Raw genomic sequence first — 17307 nt, forward strand, 5'->3', positions numbered from 1 at the left:
ATATTTGTATGTACGTATGTATATATGTATGTATGTATGTATGTATGTATGTATGTACATATGTATGTATGTTTGTATGTATATACATACTGTATGTATGTACAGTATGTATGTATGTATGTACGTATGTACAGTATGTATGTATGTATGTTTGTATGTATATACATACCGTATGTATGTACAGTATGTATGTATGTTTGTATGTACGTATGTACAGTATGTATGAACAGTATGTATATATGTATGTATATTTGTATGTACGTATGTACAGTATGTATGTACAGTATGTATATATGTATGTATGTACGCACAGTATGTATGTATGTTTGTATGTACGTATGTACAGTATGTATATATGTATGTATGTATGTACAGTATGTATGTATGTTTGTATGTAAGTATGTATATATGTATGTATGTATGTACATATGTACAGTATGTATGTACAGTATGTATATATGTATGTATTTATGTACGCACAGTATGTATGTATGTTTGTATGTACGTATGTACAGTATGTATGTATGTTTGTATGTACGTATGTACAGTATGTAAGTACAGTATGAATGTACAGTATGTATATATGTATGTATGTACGCACAGTATGTATGTTTGTATGTACGTATGTACAGTATTTATGTACATTATGTATATATGTATGTATGTACGCACAGTATGTATGTATGTATGTATGTATGTACATATGTACAGTATGTATGTATGTATGTTTGTATGTATATACATACCGTATGTATGTACAGTATGTATATGTTTGTATGTACGTATGTACAGTATGTATGTTTGTATGTATGTACAGTATGAATGTACAGTATGTATATATGTATGTATGTACGCACAGTATGTATGTTTGTCTGTACGTATGTACAGTATTTTTGTACAGTATGTATGTATGTATATATGTATGTATGTACAGTATGTTTGTACAGTAAGTATGTATGTATGTACAGTATGTATGTATGTATGTATATATGTAAGTATGTACAGTATGTTTGTACAGTATGTATGTATGTACGTATGTACAGTATGTATGTATGTATGTATGTATGCATGTACGTTTGTATGTACGTATGTACAATGTGTATGTATGCATATATGTATGTATGTATGTATGTACAGTATGTATGTATGTATGTATTCAATATAATTTACTTCTTTAAATTCCTTGGGCACAAAAAATATCTTAAAATATCTTGAATATAGGCAAATAATATTTCTCTTCATCTGATTTTATTAAATGATTTTTTATTCGATCCGGTCATACCGAATTTTAGAAAATATTAGTTATGAATTTGGAAAACATTGAAGATTTTCCTATACCCTGTAATTTTTTTTTTTATTGCTGTAAGAAATTCATCATGGAATGTTACTCGGGCCAACATTTTAACATAGTCAATTTAGTCGACTCTGTTTCCAAACTCTGCTATTAAAATGTCATTAATTCAAAATGAATTCATTCTTCACTGCCTATTAATTAATTCCTTCTTGACTGCCAGTCCTTTTCTTTGACTGCCTATTAAAGTGTTTTCCATCATCCAAGATAATTCAGCACTAATTCTCTTCATTGTCAATTTGTGGCTTAGGAAATGGTCCTGGGAGCAGGTTTGGGCCTCTATAGTGAAGGGAAATGGTAAAGCTATCACATCTAAAAACATCTTTGACAGTTGAGTGCTTTGTGGTGACAGTTTGGGGGGGAATGCCTACATATTGAGGTGTGATGGTCAGGTGTCCGAAAACTTTTGGCCATATAGTGTGACGTTTAACTGCACTGTCATATTCAACAGCAGTGTAATCATGGTTTCTGGATCAGTAAGTTATCCGGAGGAAAGGCAGTGGCTGGGTTCTTTATAGCTCCGCCCACATCCAGCAGTACTAACTGAAACGCCATTGGTTCAGTAAAAATCCAGCCGCTGTGCCTGAAACGCGATTGGTTCCGAATCCCGGAACGAACGGATCCTCATCATCGTCTCGCTTGTCCTTCGGGTTTTTGGCGTGCCGTAAAAATAAATGAAAACTTTTTTTGTTTGTTTGTTTGTTTTTCACGTGTCCTTATTTCTCTGCATCTGGACGCCACCGAGAGGTTTACAGCAGGACTACATTTACATGAAAGTTCCGGTTCTGTTTGGAGCAGTGTCAGAAGCGTGTTGTTATTGCAGTGGATTAGCGAGGTGTCATTATCCTGTGTGATTTCTCTGACACAACCGAGCGGTGTTTGGAGGAGCAACAAGCTCCTGTAGGACTGATAGACTCGCTGTGCGGCGGCGATGTGGAATCAGCTAGAAGATCCAGCATCACACTGCTTTGTTCTCGCTACATGGAAATGGATACAATGTATCCGGACACTTCTGTTTAAATAGCTACAGGAGATTACATTTGCGGGGTTTTTTATTTATATATATCTAGTATTTTCTGGACTGTATTCCGTTTTTAGTTTAGCTGGGGATAATATTGTAGTTTAGAATAAAACATGGGAACTCAGGTGACGGGGAGGAAAAGAATCCCGAACCGGGAGAAAGTGTCGGCGGAGGATGATGCTCTGAGCCAAATAGCTCGAGAGGTAAGTGTTGATCATGTTTAGAAATGACACGTAGGCTGCTCTGGTGATGTGATGTGATGTGATGTTGGCCAGCGTCATACTGCGCAAAATCTCCGAACCAGGCCGAGCTTTTTCGGTACACACAGCTCTACTGAACACATTGCTGATGACTTGCTGTTGCCTTAGAAACCCGCAAGCCTCCACAGCGCACGTTAAACCCAGCTCAGTGGCGAGGGAGAGACGAATGCTCTGACGCGAACGCGCTTTTTTCTTTTCTTTTCTTTTCTTTTAATAGTCCTCTAAGGACGATGAGTGAGCATGGCGATAAAACACACTGCTATTCGCAATTTGAATCAAAGGGCGCTGTTGTTGTTGGCGTGACCCACGTGACGTGTGCGCGCGCGCGCGTTTCAGGGAGATTTCCCTTATTAAATCCGATGAAACGGTTGAGTTTGTCGGTCTCCTCGAGGAAACGACACGCGGCACATCGTAAAGTTCCTGTCGTGTTCACGAGGCTCGCTGAAAACGTCTATATGGAAAACAATCCAGCAAAAATCGAAGAGAAACTGCGAGACCGCTGACCTCAGACGCCTGTGCGTCACACCCGGTCTGTGACGTCATCGGCTCGCTACCGTATAAAAGGCGCGTTTGTGTCGGCTTATTAGGCCTGGTATGTGTCTGTGCAGGTCGGACGTACGGGCGTGGCAATAGTTACGGGCTTTAGGACACGTAAAAGCGTAACAAAACTACGAGTGGGGTTTTTTACTGATGTATTTTATGTTGTAGAATAAAATGTGAGAATATCTTGAGCTTGTGTTCACCACAGACCTTATTTCAGACCCATTAGAAACCCATTTGTAAGCTTGCTAACAAGTCACTTATTGTTTTGAAGGTGTGGGTGGCACGAAATGTCTGATCTCTTCTAGAATAAGGAGAGCTTCTCTCATTTAATGACCTTTTTACTCTGAAGGGTGCTACGTTTTTTTTTTTTTGGTTTTTTTTTTTTTTTTTTTTAAAAAGAGACCGCAATAAGGTGATTAAAAGTATCCCTCCTAGCCTAAAATCTTTAATTAGTGCGCACCTTTAGTGGTTAGCACGTTCGCCTCACACCTCCAGGGTCGGGCGTTCGATTCCCACCGTGGCCCTGTGTGTGCGGAGTTCGCATGTTCTCCCCGTGCTGCGGGGGTTTCCTCCGGGTACTCCGGTTTCCTCCCCCAGTCCAAATACATGCACGGTAGTCTGATTGGCGTGTCCAAAGTGTCCGTAGTGTATGAATGGGTGTGTGAGTGTGTGTGTGATTGTGCCCTGCGATGGACTGGCACCCTGTCCAGGGTGTACCCCGCCTTGTGCCCCATGCTCCCTGGGATAGGCTCCAGGTTCCCCGTGACCCTGAAGGAAGGATAAGCGGTATAGAAGATGGATGGATGGATAGAGCGCACCTAAGTTATGCTAGCTTGTCTAATCACATTCCTATACTTTCAATTAATGGTACTCCTATTCTAAACAAGAAAAGTAATCAATTTTTAGGTAGAAATGCTCTCGTCTCAGATCGAGTAATTCTCTCTAAAGCGTGCTCAAAATGGAGTACTTATTACCCAAACTGTAATCTGAGTAATTTAAGGATTTCTCCTTCTTATCCCAAAATAAAATTAGAGAACTTCATTTCAAAATTACTTATAAATATTACCCTTGCAGTAAGCTTTTAAACAGTTAAAAAAAAAAAGCAAAGTTCTCCTTTTGTAAAATAGAAGAAGAATCAGTTTTACATTTGTTTTATCAGTGTCCTTTCCCTGAATCCTTTTGGACAGAAATGACCTTGTTATTATTTTTGTTTTAACACATTGGTGTAGATTACAGAAACTATGACTTTTCTTTCAGATATTCATTCTGCTGATGCTAAAGTTGACTATACTCTATTGTTACTTTGTCTTCTAGGTAAATCTCATCAAAGCCAGAGCAATACAATCTAAACCATAATTTTAGAATGTTTTCTGCTGATGAAAAATCCCTTTTTTGCCTCCTTTAATATGTCTAAACCACTGAATACCAAGGCATCCAGAACATCTCACGTTCTTAAGGCTATCACATTGAAAATGTAATTCTTTTGCTGTGATATTTTATGTGTAGCTTTTGTTTGTAACTGTCCCTTTGTTGCAAATGTCCCCATTGTTGTCATTTGTTGTATGTATGTGATGCAATAATAAAAAAAAAACACACACACACAAGTGGTTACGTGGTACTGCAGAGGTTGTCAGGGATATTAAACATCATCACACCAAACAGGAAAACTCATCTACTACAGCCTCGTTGTGTTTCTACTCACACTCTTGCAAACTATTCCAACTCAAACTTTCCAACTTGTAGATTTATCAGTTAATAGTATTTTCCAAGTCTAGTGTTGTTGTTTTTTTCTTTTCTCTTTCTTTCAAATTGTAGTGCTGTAAATGCTGTCGGAAGCATAGCGGTGATGACGTTGAAGTCATGCGACCGTGGTTTAGTTCGTTTATAGCCTACGTTTAGCTTTTTTACTTCTGGCAATTGTATTTAGACATCAACATTCATAAAAGTTGTGTTCATAAACTTTAGTTGGTGACGGAGCATATTTTCTCAAGAATCCAAAATCCAATGGAAAAAAATTCTATCGTCTTTTCGTCGAGGGAGCCAGGGTGACGCTAACTTTCGGGTTGGCCTACAGAAATATGTCATCCATGCAGCACTGCAGTTTCTCTACTATGTCTCTACTAGGCTACAGTGTACAAGTTCTACTGTGTATTGTTGTGGAAATGAAAAATAATTCGTTGTAATGGATGTTACACAGATAAAGACAGACTTCTAAAATATTAATATCTCACTTGAAACTTTGGGTCCTATCCGCCAAATTTTCATTGTTTTTTTTTGTTTTTTTTTGGACTAAAGCAGTGGTCACCAGCCATTTTCCTTGGGATCTACTTTCCTGCAGGTTTCACTTCCAACCAAAATCTAACACGCCTGTTTTAGTTGATCAAGAACTTGGCAATTATTAGATGGTCAGGTGGACACAATTGTGGTTGGAGCTAAAGTCTTCAGGAAGGTAGATGTCCAGGAACAGGGTTGGTGACCACTGGACTAAAGTATGTGCCCAGTAGTTACTTCCTAGAACTTTCTTACTTCTTTCTGTGGTACTGTGATAATATATTAGAGTTTATATATCACAGCTCTAGGATCCACCGGTCAGAACGTGAGTGAATTGCTTTCCGTGTGTCTGTGAGTTCCACATGTTCCCCCGTATCTGTCGAGTCTCAGGAGTTCCATGCAATATTCAACTTTACAGTTTCGGTGAGCCTGTGCCCATTGTAGCCTCAGATTCGTCTTCTTGGCTGACATGAGTGAAACCTGATGTGGTCCGCTATTGCGCTGTTATAGCCCATCTGTCTCAAGGTTCAACATGTTGTGCATTCTGAGATGGTTTTTTTTTTCTTGCTGAATGGTCATTTGAGTTACCGTAGCCTTCCTGTCAGCTCGAAGCACTGTGGCCATTCTCCTCTGACCTCTCTCATCGACAAGGCGTTTCCGCCTGCAACGCTGCTGCTGAATGTTTTGTGCTTTTCGCACAAGGTGAAAATCCCAGGAGATCAGCAGTTTCTGAAATATTCAAACAAGCCTGTTTGGCAAAAACAACCATGCCATGGTCAATGTCGATGAGATCCCATTTATTCCCCATTCCGATATTTGATGTGAACATTAAATAAATCTCTAGAGGAGTATCTACATGATATTATCCATTGCACTGCTGCCACATGATTGGCTGATTTTGATAACTGCATGAATGAGTAGGGTACAGTTGGCTGGTGAGTGTAAATAAAATCACTAGTGACTATGGGATGCAACAGTCTGGCCTCTCCTAAAGTTTTAACGTCTCTGTTTTTACAGAACACATCAAACGAAAATACTACCATGCAAGTAAATGGTATGAACGAAAGTATTCTTTTGATTATTGGCTTCTTTCATGTATGGTATCTAACATCAGATAGCTTTCTCTAACATGGGAACATGCTGATGCTGCCCATGAGTCTTCTGTCATGCTGTGACCTTTAAAGTTAATGGACTACATCTGGAAATCATTTCCTCGGTGCCAAACCCACACAGGGATTTTTTTTTTTGCCTTAGACAACACTGTCCTGCAACTTGTCGACTATATTCTGTCTTAGTTGACATTCACGTATCTTTAACAGTGTAGCTAACTATGGGTCCTCTTACAGTGTCAATGGAAAAACTTCAGCATAGAAGAAAATACAAGAACACTATAAAAAGACAGAATTTACAGTGGCTTGAGGGTCTCTGGTGTTGTGTGTCCTCATAAAACTTTAGATCTCAGTCTCCGCTCCTCGTGACCATTCCCAGAGGAAAAGTTAGGATGAAGAATGCCTTAAGGTATTCCGCGAAGCTGCGCAAAAATCAGTGTTACTCCCTCCATGATACTTAGTGTACAGAATTATAAGTGCTGAGCTGTACTACAGGTTCCAATATGAACTTTTGGAAATGGAGTCCATGACCGATTAGCAGAGAGGCGTTTTTTGTTTCGATGAAACATGTTAACAATGGTAATAACTGGTATAACTGGTATCATGACAACAATAGTAATATGTTTATTTCAAGAGTGTATCAGAATTAATTTTGTTTGTGCTCACTGTGGGGATTCCCAAATGTTTACACACCCTTCTTTGAATTACGCTACATTACTTTGAATTCCTTTATTACCTACAATTCCTTTCAACTACCCGCTGATAGTGGTGCTCATGGGAGTTAGCTGTTCATCTCTACTTCATTAGTCCTTTATTTTGTCTAGCTCTCTGACTCTCACACTTTGCTCAAACAGTCCTTAAGCGTTAACTTTCATGTTAAAACCACCGTCGACACCATATACCATATTCATCATCTCGTAGATCACTAACTAGCCAAGACGATTCTCAGCGGTAATTCAGCACGACTGCGTCGTATAGCTGCATTACAGTCTGGAATTCTGAGTCCAACGTTTGCTGTCTGCACATTGAATTTCTCATTACTATGATGTTGAACGTCACTGGTGCAAAAAAAAAAGAAAAAAGAAGAAGCTCTTGCTCTTTTTAGGAGATAACCGTGAAAAAAGGTGAACCTTACTGCTTATGTGTTTCAGGGTGAAGTATTTCTTTAGTTAATGACACACCAACTTTAGTAGTTTAGGAGCAGGGTCAGTGTGCTGTAATCTATAACCAGAAACAAACCGTGACTCTGTAGCTGAATGCTGTAGCATTATTGCGGGGTGAACAATCTTTGAGAGTCTCATCTTTCCTTTGAAGTCTTTCCCAGTCTCCCAAAGATTTAAGTCAGAATTGTAGTAGAAAGTTGGAAAGAGTTTCACATCTGGATGTATGTACTATATGTACTATGTACATGACGTATCTTTTAACTTAATTATTTATATAAAAATGATAGACTACTGTATATGAATATGTGGATATGTATTTCTGGAAAGATTTTGGTGACATAGACATTGTTAGATCCAGTGCAAAATGAAAGAAGCAGTCCGCACAGGATTATGCGGAGCTTTATTGTGAGGGACTACGTTTACATGGACAGCAGTAATGTAATTATTGAGCTTACTCTGAGAAAGATAATAATGTGATTAAGGTGTGTACATGAGTCGCTTTTAGAATACTCCCGTCATGTACCTGTTTTACATGTTATAGAACATGATTAGATTAACAGCACACGTCATTACGTCATCGCGCCACGCCGTCCGACGTCCCTCCAGAATTTCACGTATCAACATACAGTTGGTCTTCGTTATGGTACCGTATACAGTTTCGGGTGTTTTTATTTGAAAAACGTTTACGAACGCTTTAAGTGCGGTTAATTATTAGTCGTACTGTACGTGCTAATAGACGACTGCTTGAAGCCGTGGGTGTGTCCCAAACCGCGTACTTACCGTCTATATAGTAGCCGAGATACATGTATTTTTCCCCACTACAGGCCTATAGTAGGCAAGTACACGGTTTGGGACGCAGCCGAACTCTCTTTTTCGCTGTAAAATGTTGCGCACTGCCGTGTGTGATCGTGTCCTGTCGCAAAATGCGGTGAAAACTCTCACACGGCGTTAACAGTGTGATTAAGGTGTCTACATGTCTGTAATACACGTCCATAATACGACTAAAACAGGAATACTGCACACGTCTTAATTCAATTTGTGTTTACTTCGAGTATGACTTTAATCGGATTAATAGTGGATTATCGTTGTCCACGTAAACGCACTGACTGTTGCGGCCAAAAATGCTTGATTTGTGATGCAGCTTGCAGAGTTTTTGTGGGGGTTTTTTTGCGGAAAACTACTCGAATTGCATGGAATTGTTTTGCCCTTTCTTTTGCAGTTATGTTTGTTTGGTAAACGAGACCTTTCAGCTGTACTCGTGTACAACGCACGTGAAAATCTGCGCTAATTTTGGAAAAAATTTCAAGCCCGTCTGAATATTGCAGAGTTGGCTTGATTTCGCGTTCATTTCTGTGATCACGAAATCGCGTAATCCTGGAGGGACTGAAGAAGGAAATAGACGTCAAACATGACTTTGGCATTTGAGACAATTGGATAATTTTTTAAAATGTACTTTTATTTTATTATTTTTTTTCTCAAAATTATTGCTTACCCACTGAGATTCACATGAAAGCTTTAAATTGCTATAACATGTCCAAATCAATTCTACAACAACATTCTTTTTATAATGTTGGGGGACCATTAAGTCTTTATTTATTTGATTTGATTCATGCTTTCAGATGTGTTGTACTTTGTATTTAAAGGTTAGTACAGGTGAGTGGTGGGTGCAGGAGACATGGAGTGGACAGTTATTAAGATGGAACGGTAGACAAGACAAGACAGTAGATGCGATTGGGTAATGGTACTTATCAAAGCGATGGGTTGTGGGGGTATGCGACGAAAGTATGAGAAGGGTGAGCAAAGAGTAATATTGGAAATGTCGGTTGAGTTAATTAATATGTTAAACACCGACTTTGGATTCTGTGAATGTCGCATGTGTGTGTGAGCATCCTGTTTGAGATATGTGGTATGGCTTTGATTATGTGGTTGGTCTTTTGAAGCTGTATTGTTGGCTATTTCCAGATGATTCCCTGGTGTATGTAGGTGATCAGTGGTGTCCAAATAGAGTCAGAAGTAATTATAAATGGATAAATAGTACCACTTTGTAATCGTTGGGAAATCGCTGTGGAATAAGAGGAATAAAACACTTCAGGGTGGACTGTTTTAGGTGTGATGCAACCGGACACTAATCAAACTGTTAAGTAACCTCAAATTGTAATATTTAATCATGAAGTAGGAAAGGAACTGAAATGGGTTTGTTAGGCTAAAGCAGGGGAAATACTAAACACTTCATTGGTGTAGCTGGTGTCCTTGAGCCACATCTGGTTTCCTTTTTGTCATCTTCAGTTATTTCATTACCCCAACTATGTAAAGCTGATATATTTCAATTTCAATTGAAAGGATTCCCGTATGTTCCTGCTAGGCGTGCGTCTTGGTTAGGATCTTGCAGCCACCGGGATTTGCAGTGATTGAAGTTATAACACACACTAATTATATTTCTCTCTTTCACCCTGTTCTGTCTTTAACCCAGTCTGGTCATTAAGAAATGGTCTGAAGTGTAAACAAGAGAGACTTTCACTCTACTGTGTTTATACTGAACTTGGCGTCTTGGCTTATGCAGCAGATTCAAAAACATGGCTGGAGGTAGTAGGAACTTTTCAGTAGTTTATAACCCCCTTCAGCCATGTTTACTGCATTGCAGATGGATGAGACCAGCTGCAGGATCTCTTCCAAATGTTTGTGATTAGTTTGAAGAGAGAAGCAATGCATGTGGAAACAGTTTACAAGCGACCAAATATTTAAACCCCCCCCCCCCCCCCATCCCCCCCCCATAGTTACAGAGTTATAGTTATTGATTTATAGCCTGGTAATCGTTATGCATTTTGCTTCAGAACGTTACATATTAACATGTAAGTACACAGCTACATATCATTCAAAAATACACAAAATGAGCAGTCTTCTTTTATCCCCAACAAAGATGAGCCTATCGATATGTGAATGTGGAATGAGTGACAATCGCGCAGGTATTGTGAACTCTTAAGATATTAACTGATACCCTGGTTCCAAGTCCCACCCCCTTCCCTTCATCAGGAATCTCGCGTTTCTCGGTTTTACTGTCAAGGTAAATGGAGACTGTTCTTTAATGGGAAATAAAATCTATCAGTGTATGCTTGATGTAACTAACACTAGAAGAGTATGTCATGAATTGTATTTATTAGGGATGCCAGATTTTGTACAATTCATATGATTTGATTTGCAATTTCCGGCCTGATTTCGCGGTCACAATCACACAAATCGCATATCGTAAAAAGTTCCTTTGGTGACAAGTTAAAATCAGTGGTTTTAGAACGTTCTGGCAGTGTCAACGAGTTTTGAGTAAAATCATGGTGTGATCTCTGCTACAACACTAATGTAAAAGTCACCCATAGGACTATGTTGGGGATCCTATACACAGGATTATGTGAAATGCATGGGACAGAAAAATATACAGTAGTGGCAATGGCAAACGGAAACATTCCATCCATCCATCCATCCATTTTCTGCACCACTTTTCCTGCACAGCGTCGCAGGGAGCCTGGAGCCTATCCCAGGGGACTCGGGGCACAAGGCGGGGGCACACATCAAGGCCTAAGCCATCACAGGGCACAATCACACCAACACTCACACACCCATTCACACACCACGGACAATTTGGAAATGCTAGTCAGCCTACAACACATGTCTTCGGACTGAGGGAGGAAACCGGAGTACCCGGAGGAAACCCCCTGAAGCACGGGGAGAACATGCAAACGAGGCGGGAGGCGGGAATCAAACCCCCGACCCTGGAGGTGTGAGGCGAACGTGCTAACCACTAAGCCTGCTGAAATTACACAGTCAAAAATGTGCTTCATGCACCCTGTTTTCATTTTGACATATTACTTACAGTAGTTGCATATAAGGCTAGAGAAGTAATAGCTTTTTGAAACTACTCTCCTTATATTAATGTTGAGGCTCCTGAAATCAGGGTCAGCATTATTATTATCCATTTTGTTTATATTTTAATCCATATAAACCACTTATTACCTTTGCTTGAATTTATTTTCCAGTCTCTCTTTCTCCCTTAAACAGGCTGTTGTTTATATCATTGTGCTTATGCCTGTATGACTGATCTGTGTAAATGACCTCTGCTTGTTCTCTTTACATGTAAAATGAGACACACGAAGCCCCTGTCTGGCGTATGTGTAGAATGGTAAAGAGTAATACCGATGCAAAAAGAGCAAGATGAGCAGTACAGTACAGTCCAAATTGATGGGACTTTAGCTGCAAATGGGTTCAGAACTCTAACATTTCAGTATTTGCCTGAGCTTTTAACCCATTACACCACAAAACATGATCTCCACTTCTCTAATTCAGGTCGCTTAACTGTCTCTCAGGCTCTGTATGACTTATGCTCCAAATCTGTGGAACTCACTACCATCTGATCAGTCTTTTAGTGTATTTAAATCTTCTCGTAAAATGTATTTCTTTAGGATTGCTTTCATTTGATGACTGTGGGTTTTTTTGTGTGTGGTTATTTTACTATTATTATCGCCATTATTGTTATTAATAATTGAAACTGTATTTTATTAGGAATTTTTTTTTTTTTTTTTTTTTTTTTTTTTTTTTTTACACACATGCCTATGTACTCTTATGTAAAGCCCCTTGAGAGGCCTTTTTAAAGGTGCTATTTAAAATAAAGATAATGATGATGATTATTATTATTATTATTATTCCAGCCATGTTCATTTGATTCTCCTTGGTTCCTACAGTGATAGTCATTATTAAATTAAAGACCTCCTACTTGGAAGTCCCCAGATTCTCTCCTTCTGTTTAGTGGAGATACATACTTGTGCGTCTAGAATTGTATAGAAAGCTAGAAATAATGGCATCTGCTGAGCTGTAGTAGAACCACACTTCACGTGCTTCGTGTCCATTGAAAATCAGAGAGCTGTTGATCAGTCTGATAATTGAATGTTTAGTGGAATGGTTTTTTGGGCTGGAAAAAAAAGTACAGAGAAACTGCGTAAGTAAGTGTTTTAGGTACTGTGTCAAAATCATACTTCATTTAAAGTAGAATTATGGAGCCCTATATCTATATGAGCGTAAGGCAAAAAAGTATCAACATTTAAACATGCTTAAAGTATTCAAGAGTAAAAGTAAATAAAAGTAAACCTTTCATGAATTAATATTTCAGCAGGGAATGAACGTTAAAGTGGCTATAACAACCAAATAAAACTAGCTCAGTAAAGTTACCAAACTTAAAGATAACTTCCCTCAACATGCTTCTTTCGATTTGATGGCACAAATTCTCAAAGTCAAATTCGTGCAGTTGCATTTGGCATGGACGTGAATTTGATTTTAAACAGATTTCAAAAAGTGATCGCAGCTGGGCAACAGAAAAATAGATTTTGAGATTTGTAGCAAGCAGTTTCAGGTCAAAGTAGGTGAAAAATGAAAATGTAAGGAGTAAAAAAGTATGTTTTTTTTACTCGAGTAAGAGTACGAGTATTGATCTTTAATAATACTTGAGTAAAATACAAATCTTCCAGAATAGTACTCAAGTACAGTAATGAAGTGCATTTACGCTAGCATTTTTCATTCCTGCTAAAAAAATAAATAAATATTCGGTTATGCTAACTACATCTGAGCATGGCCTCTATGTGACACTGAGTCTGTGTAACTTGTCAGGGTTTCTACTCACCATGAAGATCCTGTGTGAACTAATTTAACCATTTCGGTTTGGGAATTATAAGTGAAGTGTATGAGAGTGTACGTTTTCAAACAAGCTGGTCATGTGAATTGCAGCTTTGCAGTTGTGGGGACATAATGTGGTTTTACAAAAACAGAAGTAGGAGTGTGTCATTTTCTAAATTTAACATTTGTCGTATTCACACATGTTGAGCTCAGTGGAACATCTGACCAAATTCACATTCATCACTTGTTCCGCCTCTTGGCTCTCTCATTTTCTGACTTGTGACCAAAAGTGGTGTGTTTCTGATCGAGCAAGGCATTATGGGGTATATATATATTTTTTTCCTTTAAATAGGGAGAGACTCAGGGGAGAGACTCGGGCTCGAGACAGAGGAATAGGCGTGGTGGCTTTGGCTGGCAAATGGGAAGAGGTCAGGCAGGTCTGCATTGGGCAGAGAATAAATGCCAGAGGGAGAGGAGGAAAATGCACATAAGCCTGGCCCCACTGCAGCAGAAATAGTTTGCCAAGTCTCTACCCACTGACCTGGATCATTAAGCCTCTGGACAGCGTTAACATCCTGTTCTGACTGCCAGTCCAGTAAACACTTCATGTCCAGGGTACAGCATTAATCTGACACATTATATGCTCCTAATGTATTTCTCTATTAGACTGTCACAGAGTTTTCTTATTAGTATTAGAAGGTCGTGTATCCATCTGTATGGTCACATAGAGTAATTTCGTGGTCCTTGTGTGGGTGTGTGTGTGTGTGTGTGTATAAATGGGGGTTGGTCGGATAAGCTTTAAGCCGCTGCTTAGTACTTGGTAAATGGGTGCGGAAAAAAGGAAGTGATGCATTATGGGACCTTACAGCATTTTAAGAGTGGATTACACTGGATCTCTCGTGTGGGTGGGGTTTGGGATGTGTGTGTGCCTCAGTGTGTGTGATCTCCTAGTCTTCTCCCCACCAAGCAGAAACTTTTCGCAGCCTTAGTGTATGCTACATTTGTTCTGACCTAATTATCACACACACTCAGTTTATTATTTACAGCTAGCTACATTCATTGCCCTAGTTATTATATATACTTACCATTCAGGTCACTTTGTAGATATACAATTACTGTTTGTAGGCAAAACTTGCATATAATGCGGATGACGTAAGAAGGGATTAAAAGGGAAGTTATGTGTAGAATGTGTCCGAGGCCCTCTATTGGCTGGCTGTAGTACAGTTTTAAACACAGCCCCTTCCCATCCTGGAAAATGGACAATTTTACAATATGAGCAAAATGTAACACAAATTATTTTTGCCAGTAGCGTTCTGTTTGTTGTTTGTAAATGCAGTTGACCTTTTCTATCTCCCCTAATATTATCCTGTATGATAAATGCATTTAATATGAGTTATGTGATGATTCTTTGAAGGCTGTGGCATTTCTGGGGTTGAGCTGAAATGACCGTCTAGTCTCATGAATGCACCCACACTTTCCGACATGCACCTCAAGCTCTTACCGAGACCGTAGCTTCATTTGAAAGGTTTTTCATTTCAAACGTTGTACCAAAGTTACAGTGCTGACAACTTTGACAGTTCAGTTGCAAAGCCAGGTCTTGTTCTGTTGTAGACTGTTCTAACAGACCCTCAGAAGATGGGAAAAATTTCTTCACTAGCTAGATTCGGTTTGGATGATAAAAGTGTCCAGGTCATGTCATATTGAAATAAATGATGGAAACATCCTGTTGATGTAGGTAGCTAGGTTAGCCAGTGACTCCTTTTTAAACCTACTTCACCAACTTAACGAGCACAGCATAAAGGAGCGCACTTCGATACTGTTCAGACGCAGGTGTCGGAGCTAGATGAAAATCAGAAAAGTCAGGGATTTATTATACTTGTATGTTGTGTCGACTATAAATGTTGTTTGCTGTTTCCCACTATATTTTCAGTTATATTAGTTACTTAAACAGTCATGGGAAAGTGAGAAGGACTGCTTATAGATGGAGAGCCTTCAAGACAGTTGCTAATCTTCCCAAGAGTGGGTGTTCTTGTAAATTCAGTCCAAGGTCAGACCGTTTAATGCTCAGAGATGTGATGGAAAAACCCAAGAGCTGCCTCATGTGACCTACATGCCTGTGTAGGTCCAAGGCCCTTCTCTCCAAGAAAGGAAAATATGTCAGCATGACTTGCATTTGAAATTCCCCAAAGTTCTGGAACAATATGCTTTGGACTGATGAGACCAAAGTGGAGATGTTTGGTCATTATGTACAGTGCAATGCTGTGGCAAAAAACAAACACAGTGTATCACCACAAACACCCCAGACCAACTATCAAGCATGGTGGTGGCTGATGATTTGAGGTCATGGGTCATGCAACAAGACAGTAATCCCAAGCACACCAGCAAATCAACATCTGAAAATCTAGACCTCAACCCCATTGAGATGTTGTGGCAGGATCTTAAGAGAGCTGTGCACAAACAAAGGCCCTCAAACATCAATGAACTTTAGCAATGTTGTAAAGAAGAGTAGGCCAGAATTTCTCCAAAATTATATGAGACTGATAAACTCCTACAGAAAATGTTTACTTCTTGCTAAAGGTGGTTCTACAGTGCTGTGAAGAAAGTAATATGATTTATTCTGTTTTTGTGTATATCTCATACTAAATAGTTTCAGAAATTAAAAAAAAAAATCTAACATAAAACAAAGGCAATGTGAGTAAACACAAAATACGTTTTGTAAATGCTAATGTTATTTATTGAAGCAAAAAAGTTATCCAATACCAACTGGGCCTGTGTGAAAATGTATTTGCCCCTGTTGTTACTAATACATTCATGATGGGGTTCAGCTAGACGAGACACAACCAGGCCTGATTACTGCAAACCCTGTTCAATCACATCAACACTTAAATAGAACTTTTTCAACAGCATGAAGTTGGTTAAAAGGTCTTACCCAGTAACACACTATGACAAAGCTGAAAGAAATTCCAGAAATGATGAGGAAGAAGGTGATTGAAACGCATCAGTCTGGGAAGGGTTACAAAGCTATTTCAAAGGCTCTGGGACTCTAAAGGACGACAGCGAGAGCCGTTATCTCCAAATGGAAAAGCTCGGAACAGTAGTGAACCTTCCCAGAAGTGGCCGACCTTCCAAAAGTCCTCCAAGAGCACAGCAAGGACACATTCAGCAAGTCACAAAAGAGCCAAGGACAACATCAAAGGAACTACAGGCCTGTCTTGCATCAATAAAGGTCAATGTTCATGTGTCCACTATCAGAAAGACACTGGGGGAAAATGGCGTCCATGGAAGAGTAGCGAGGTGAAAACCACTGCTAACCCAGAAGAACATTAAGACTCGTCTGAATTTTTCCAAAACACACCTTGATGATCCTCAAAACTTTTGGGAGAATGTTCTGTGGCTTGAGGAGTTGAAAGTGGAACTGTATGGAGGACAGGTGTCTCATTACATCTAGCGTAAACCAAACACAGAATTCAACAAAAAGAACATCACACCTACAGTAAAGCATGGTGGAGGCAGTGTGATGGTGTGGGGATGATTTGCTGCTTCTGGGCCTGGGCAACTTGCAGTAATTGAGGGAAACATGAATTCTCTCTACCAGAAAATCCTAAAGGAGAATGTCTGGTCTTCAGTCCGTAAGTTGAAACTCAAGGGCAACTGGATTATGCAGCAAGACAACGATCCAAAGCGTAGGAGCAAATCCACCTCTGAATCGCTCAGAAAATGTCAAATTAAAGTTTTCACTCACACCTGCACCCACACCTGCACGCTGCACTCTCACCTCTCTCTGCGTCTGCTCTGTTCAGTGAGGGTCCGAGAGCAGGAGATTTAACACCGTCGTGGATAACGAGACGCGCCCTTCCTCCCAATCTACATCACACAATTTTATGCGAATGTTTTTAGAATGCAACACGAATACAATGCAACATGTTAAATAGTACAT

General features: G+C 39.4%; 1 protein-coding gene across 10 annotated transcripts in view; it reads left to right on the forward strand.

Annotated features, from left to right (window-relative positions):
* Positions 1–1912: 1912 nt before the first annotated feature.
* lrrfip1b (leucine rich repeat (in FLII) interacting protein 1b) overlaps positions 1913–17307 on the forward strand; it is a 60453-nt gene continuing 45058 nt past the window's right edge. For 2 of the 10 annotated variants that reach the window (XM_047159005.2, XM_047159006.2), the window contains exon 1: positions 1913–2575. In XM_047159005.2, the coding sequence (XP_047014961.1) occupies positions 2486–2575 (90 nt within the window). In that variant the 5' untranslated portion in view covers positions 1913–2485. The remainder of the gene's footprint in view (positions 2576–17307) is intronic. The other 8 variants (XM_047159014.2, XM_017482266.3, XM_047159009.2 and 5 more) reach the window with 7 other exon arrangements.

Source organism: Ictalurus punctatus, chromosome 12 (assembly GCF_001660625.3).
Source record: "Ictalurus punctatus breed USDA103 chromosome 12, Coco_2.0, whole genome shotgun sequence".
NCBI lineage: Eukaryota > Metazoa > Chordata > Actinopteri > Siluriformes > Ictaluridae > Ictalurus > Ictalurus punctatus.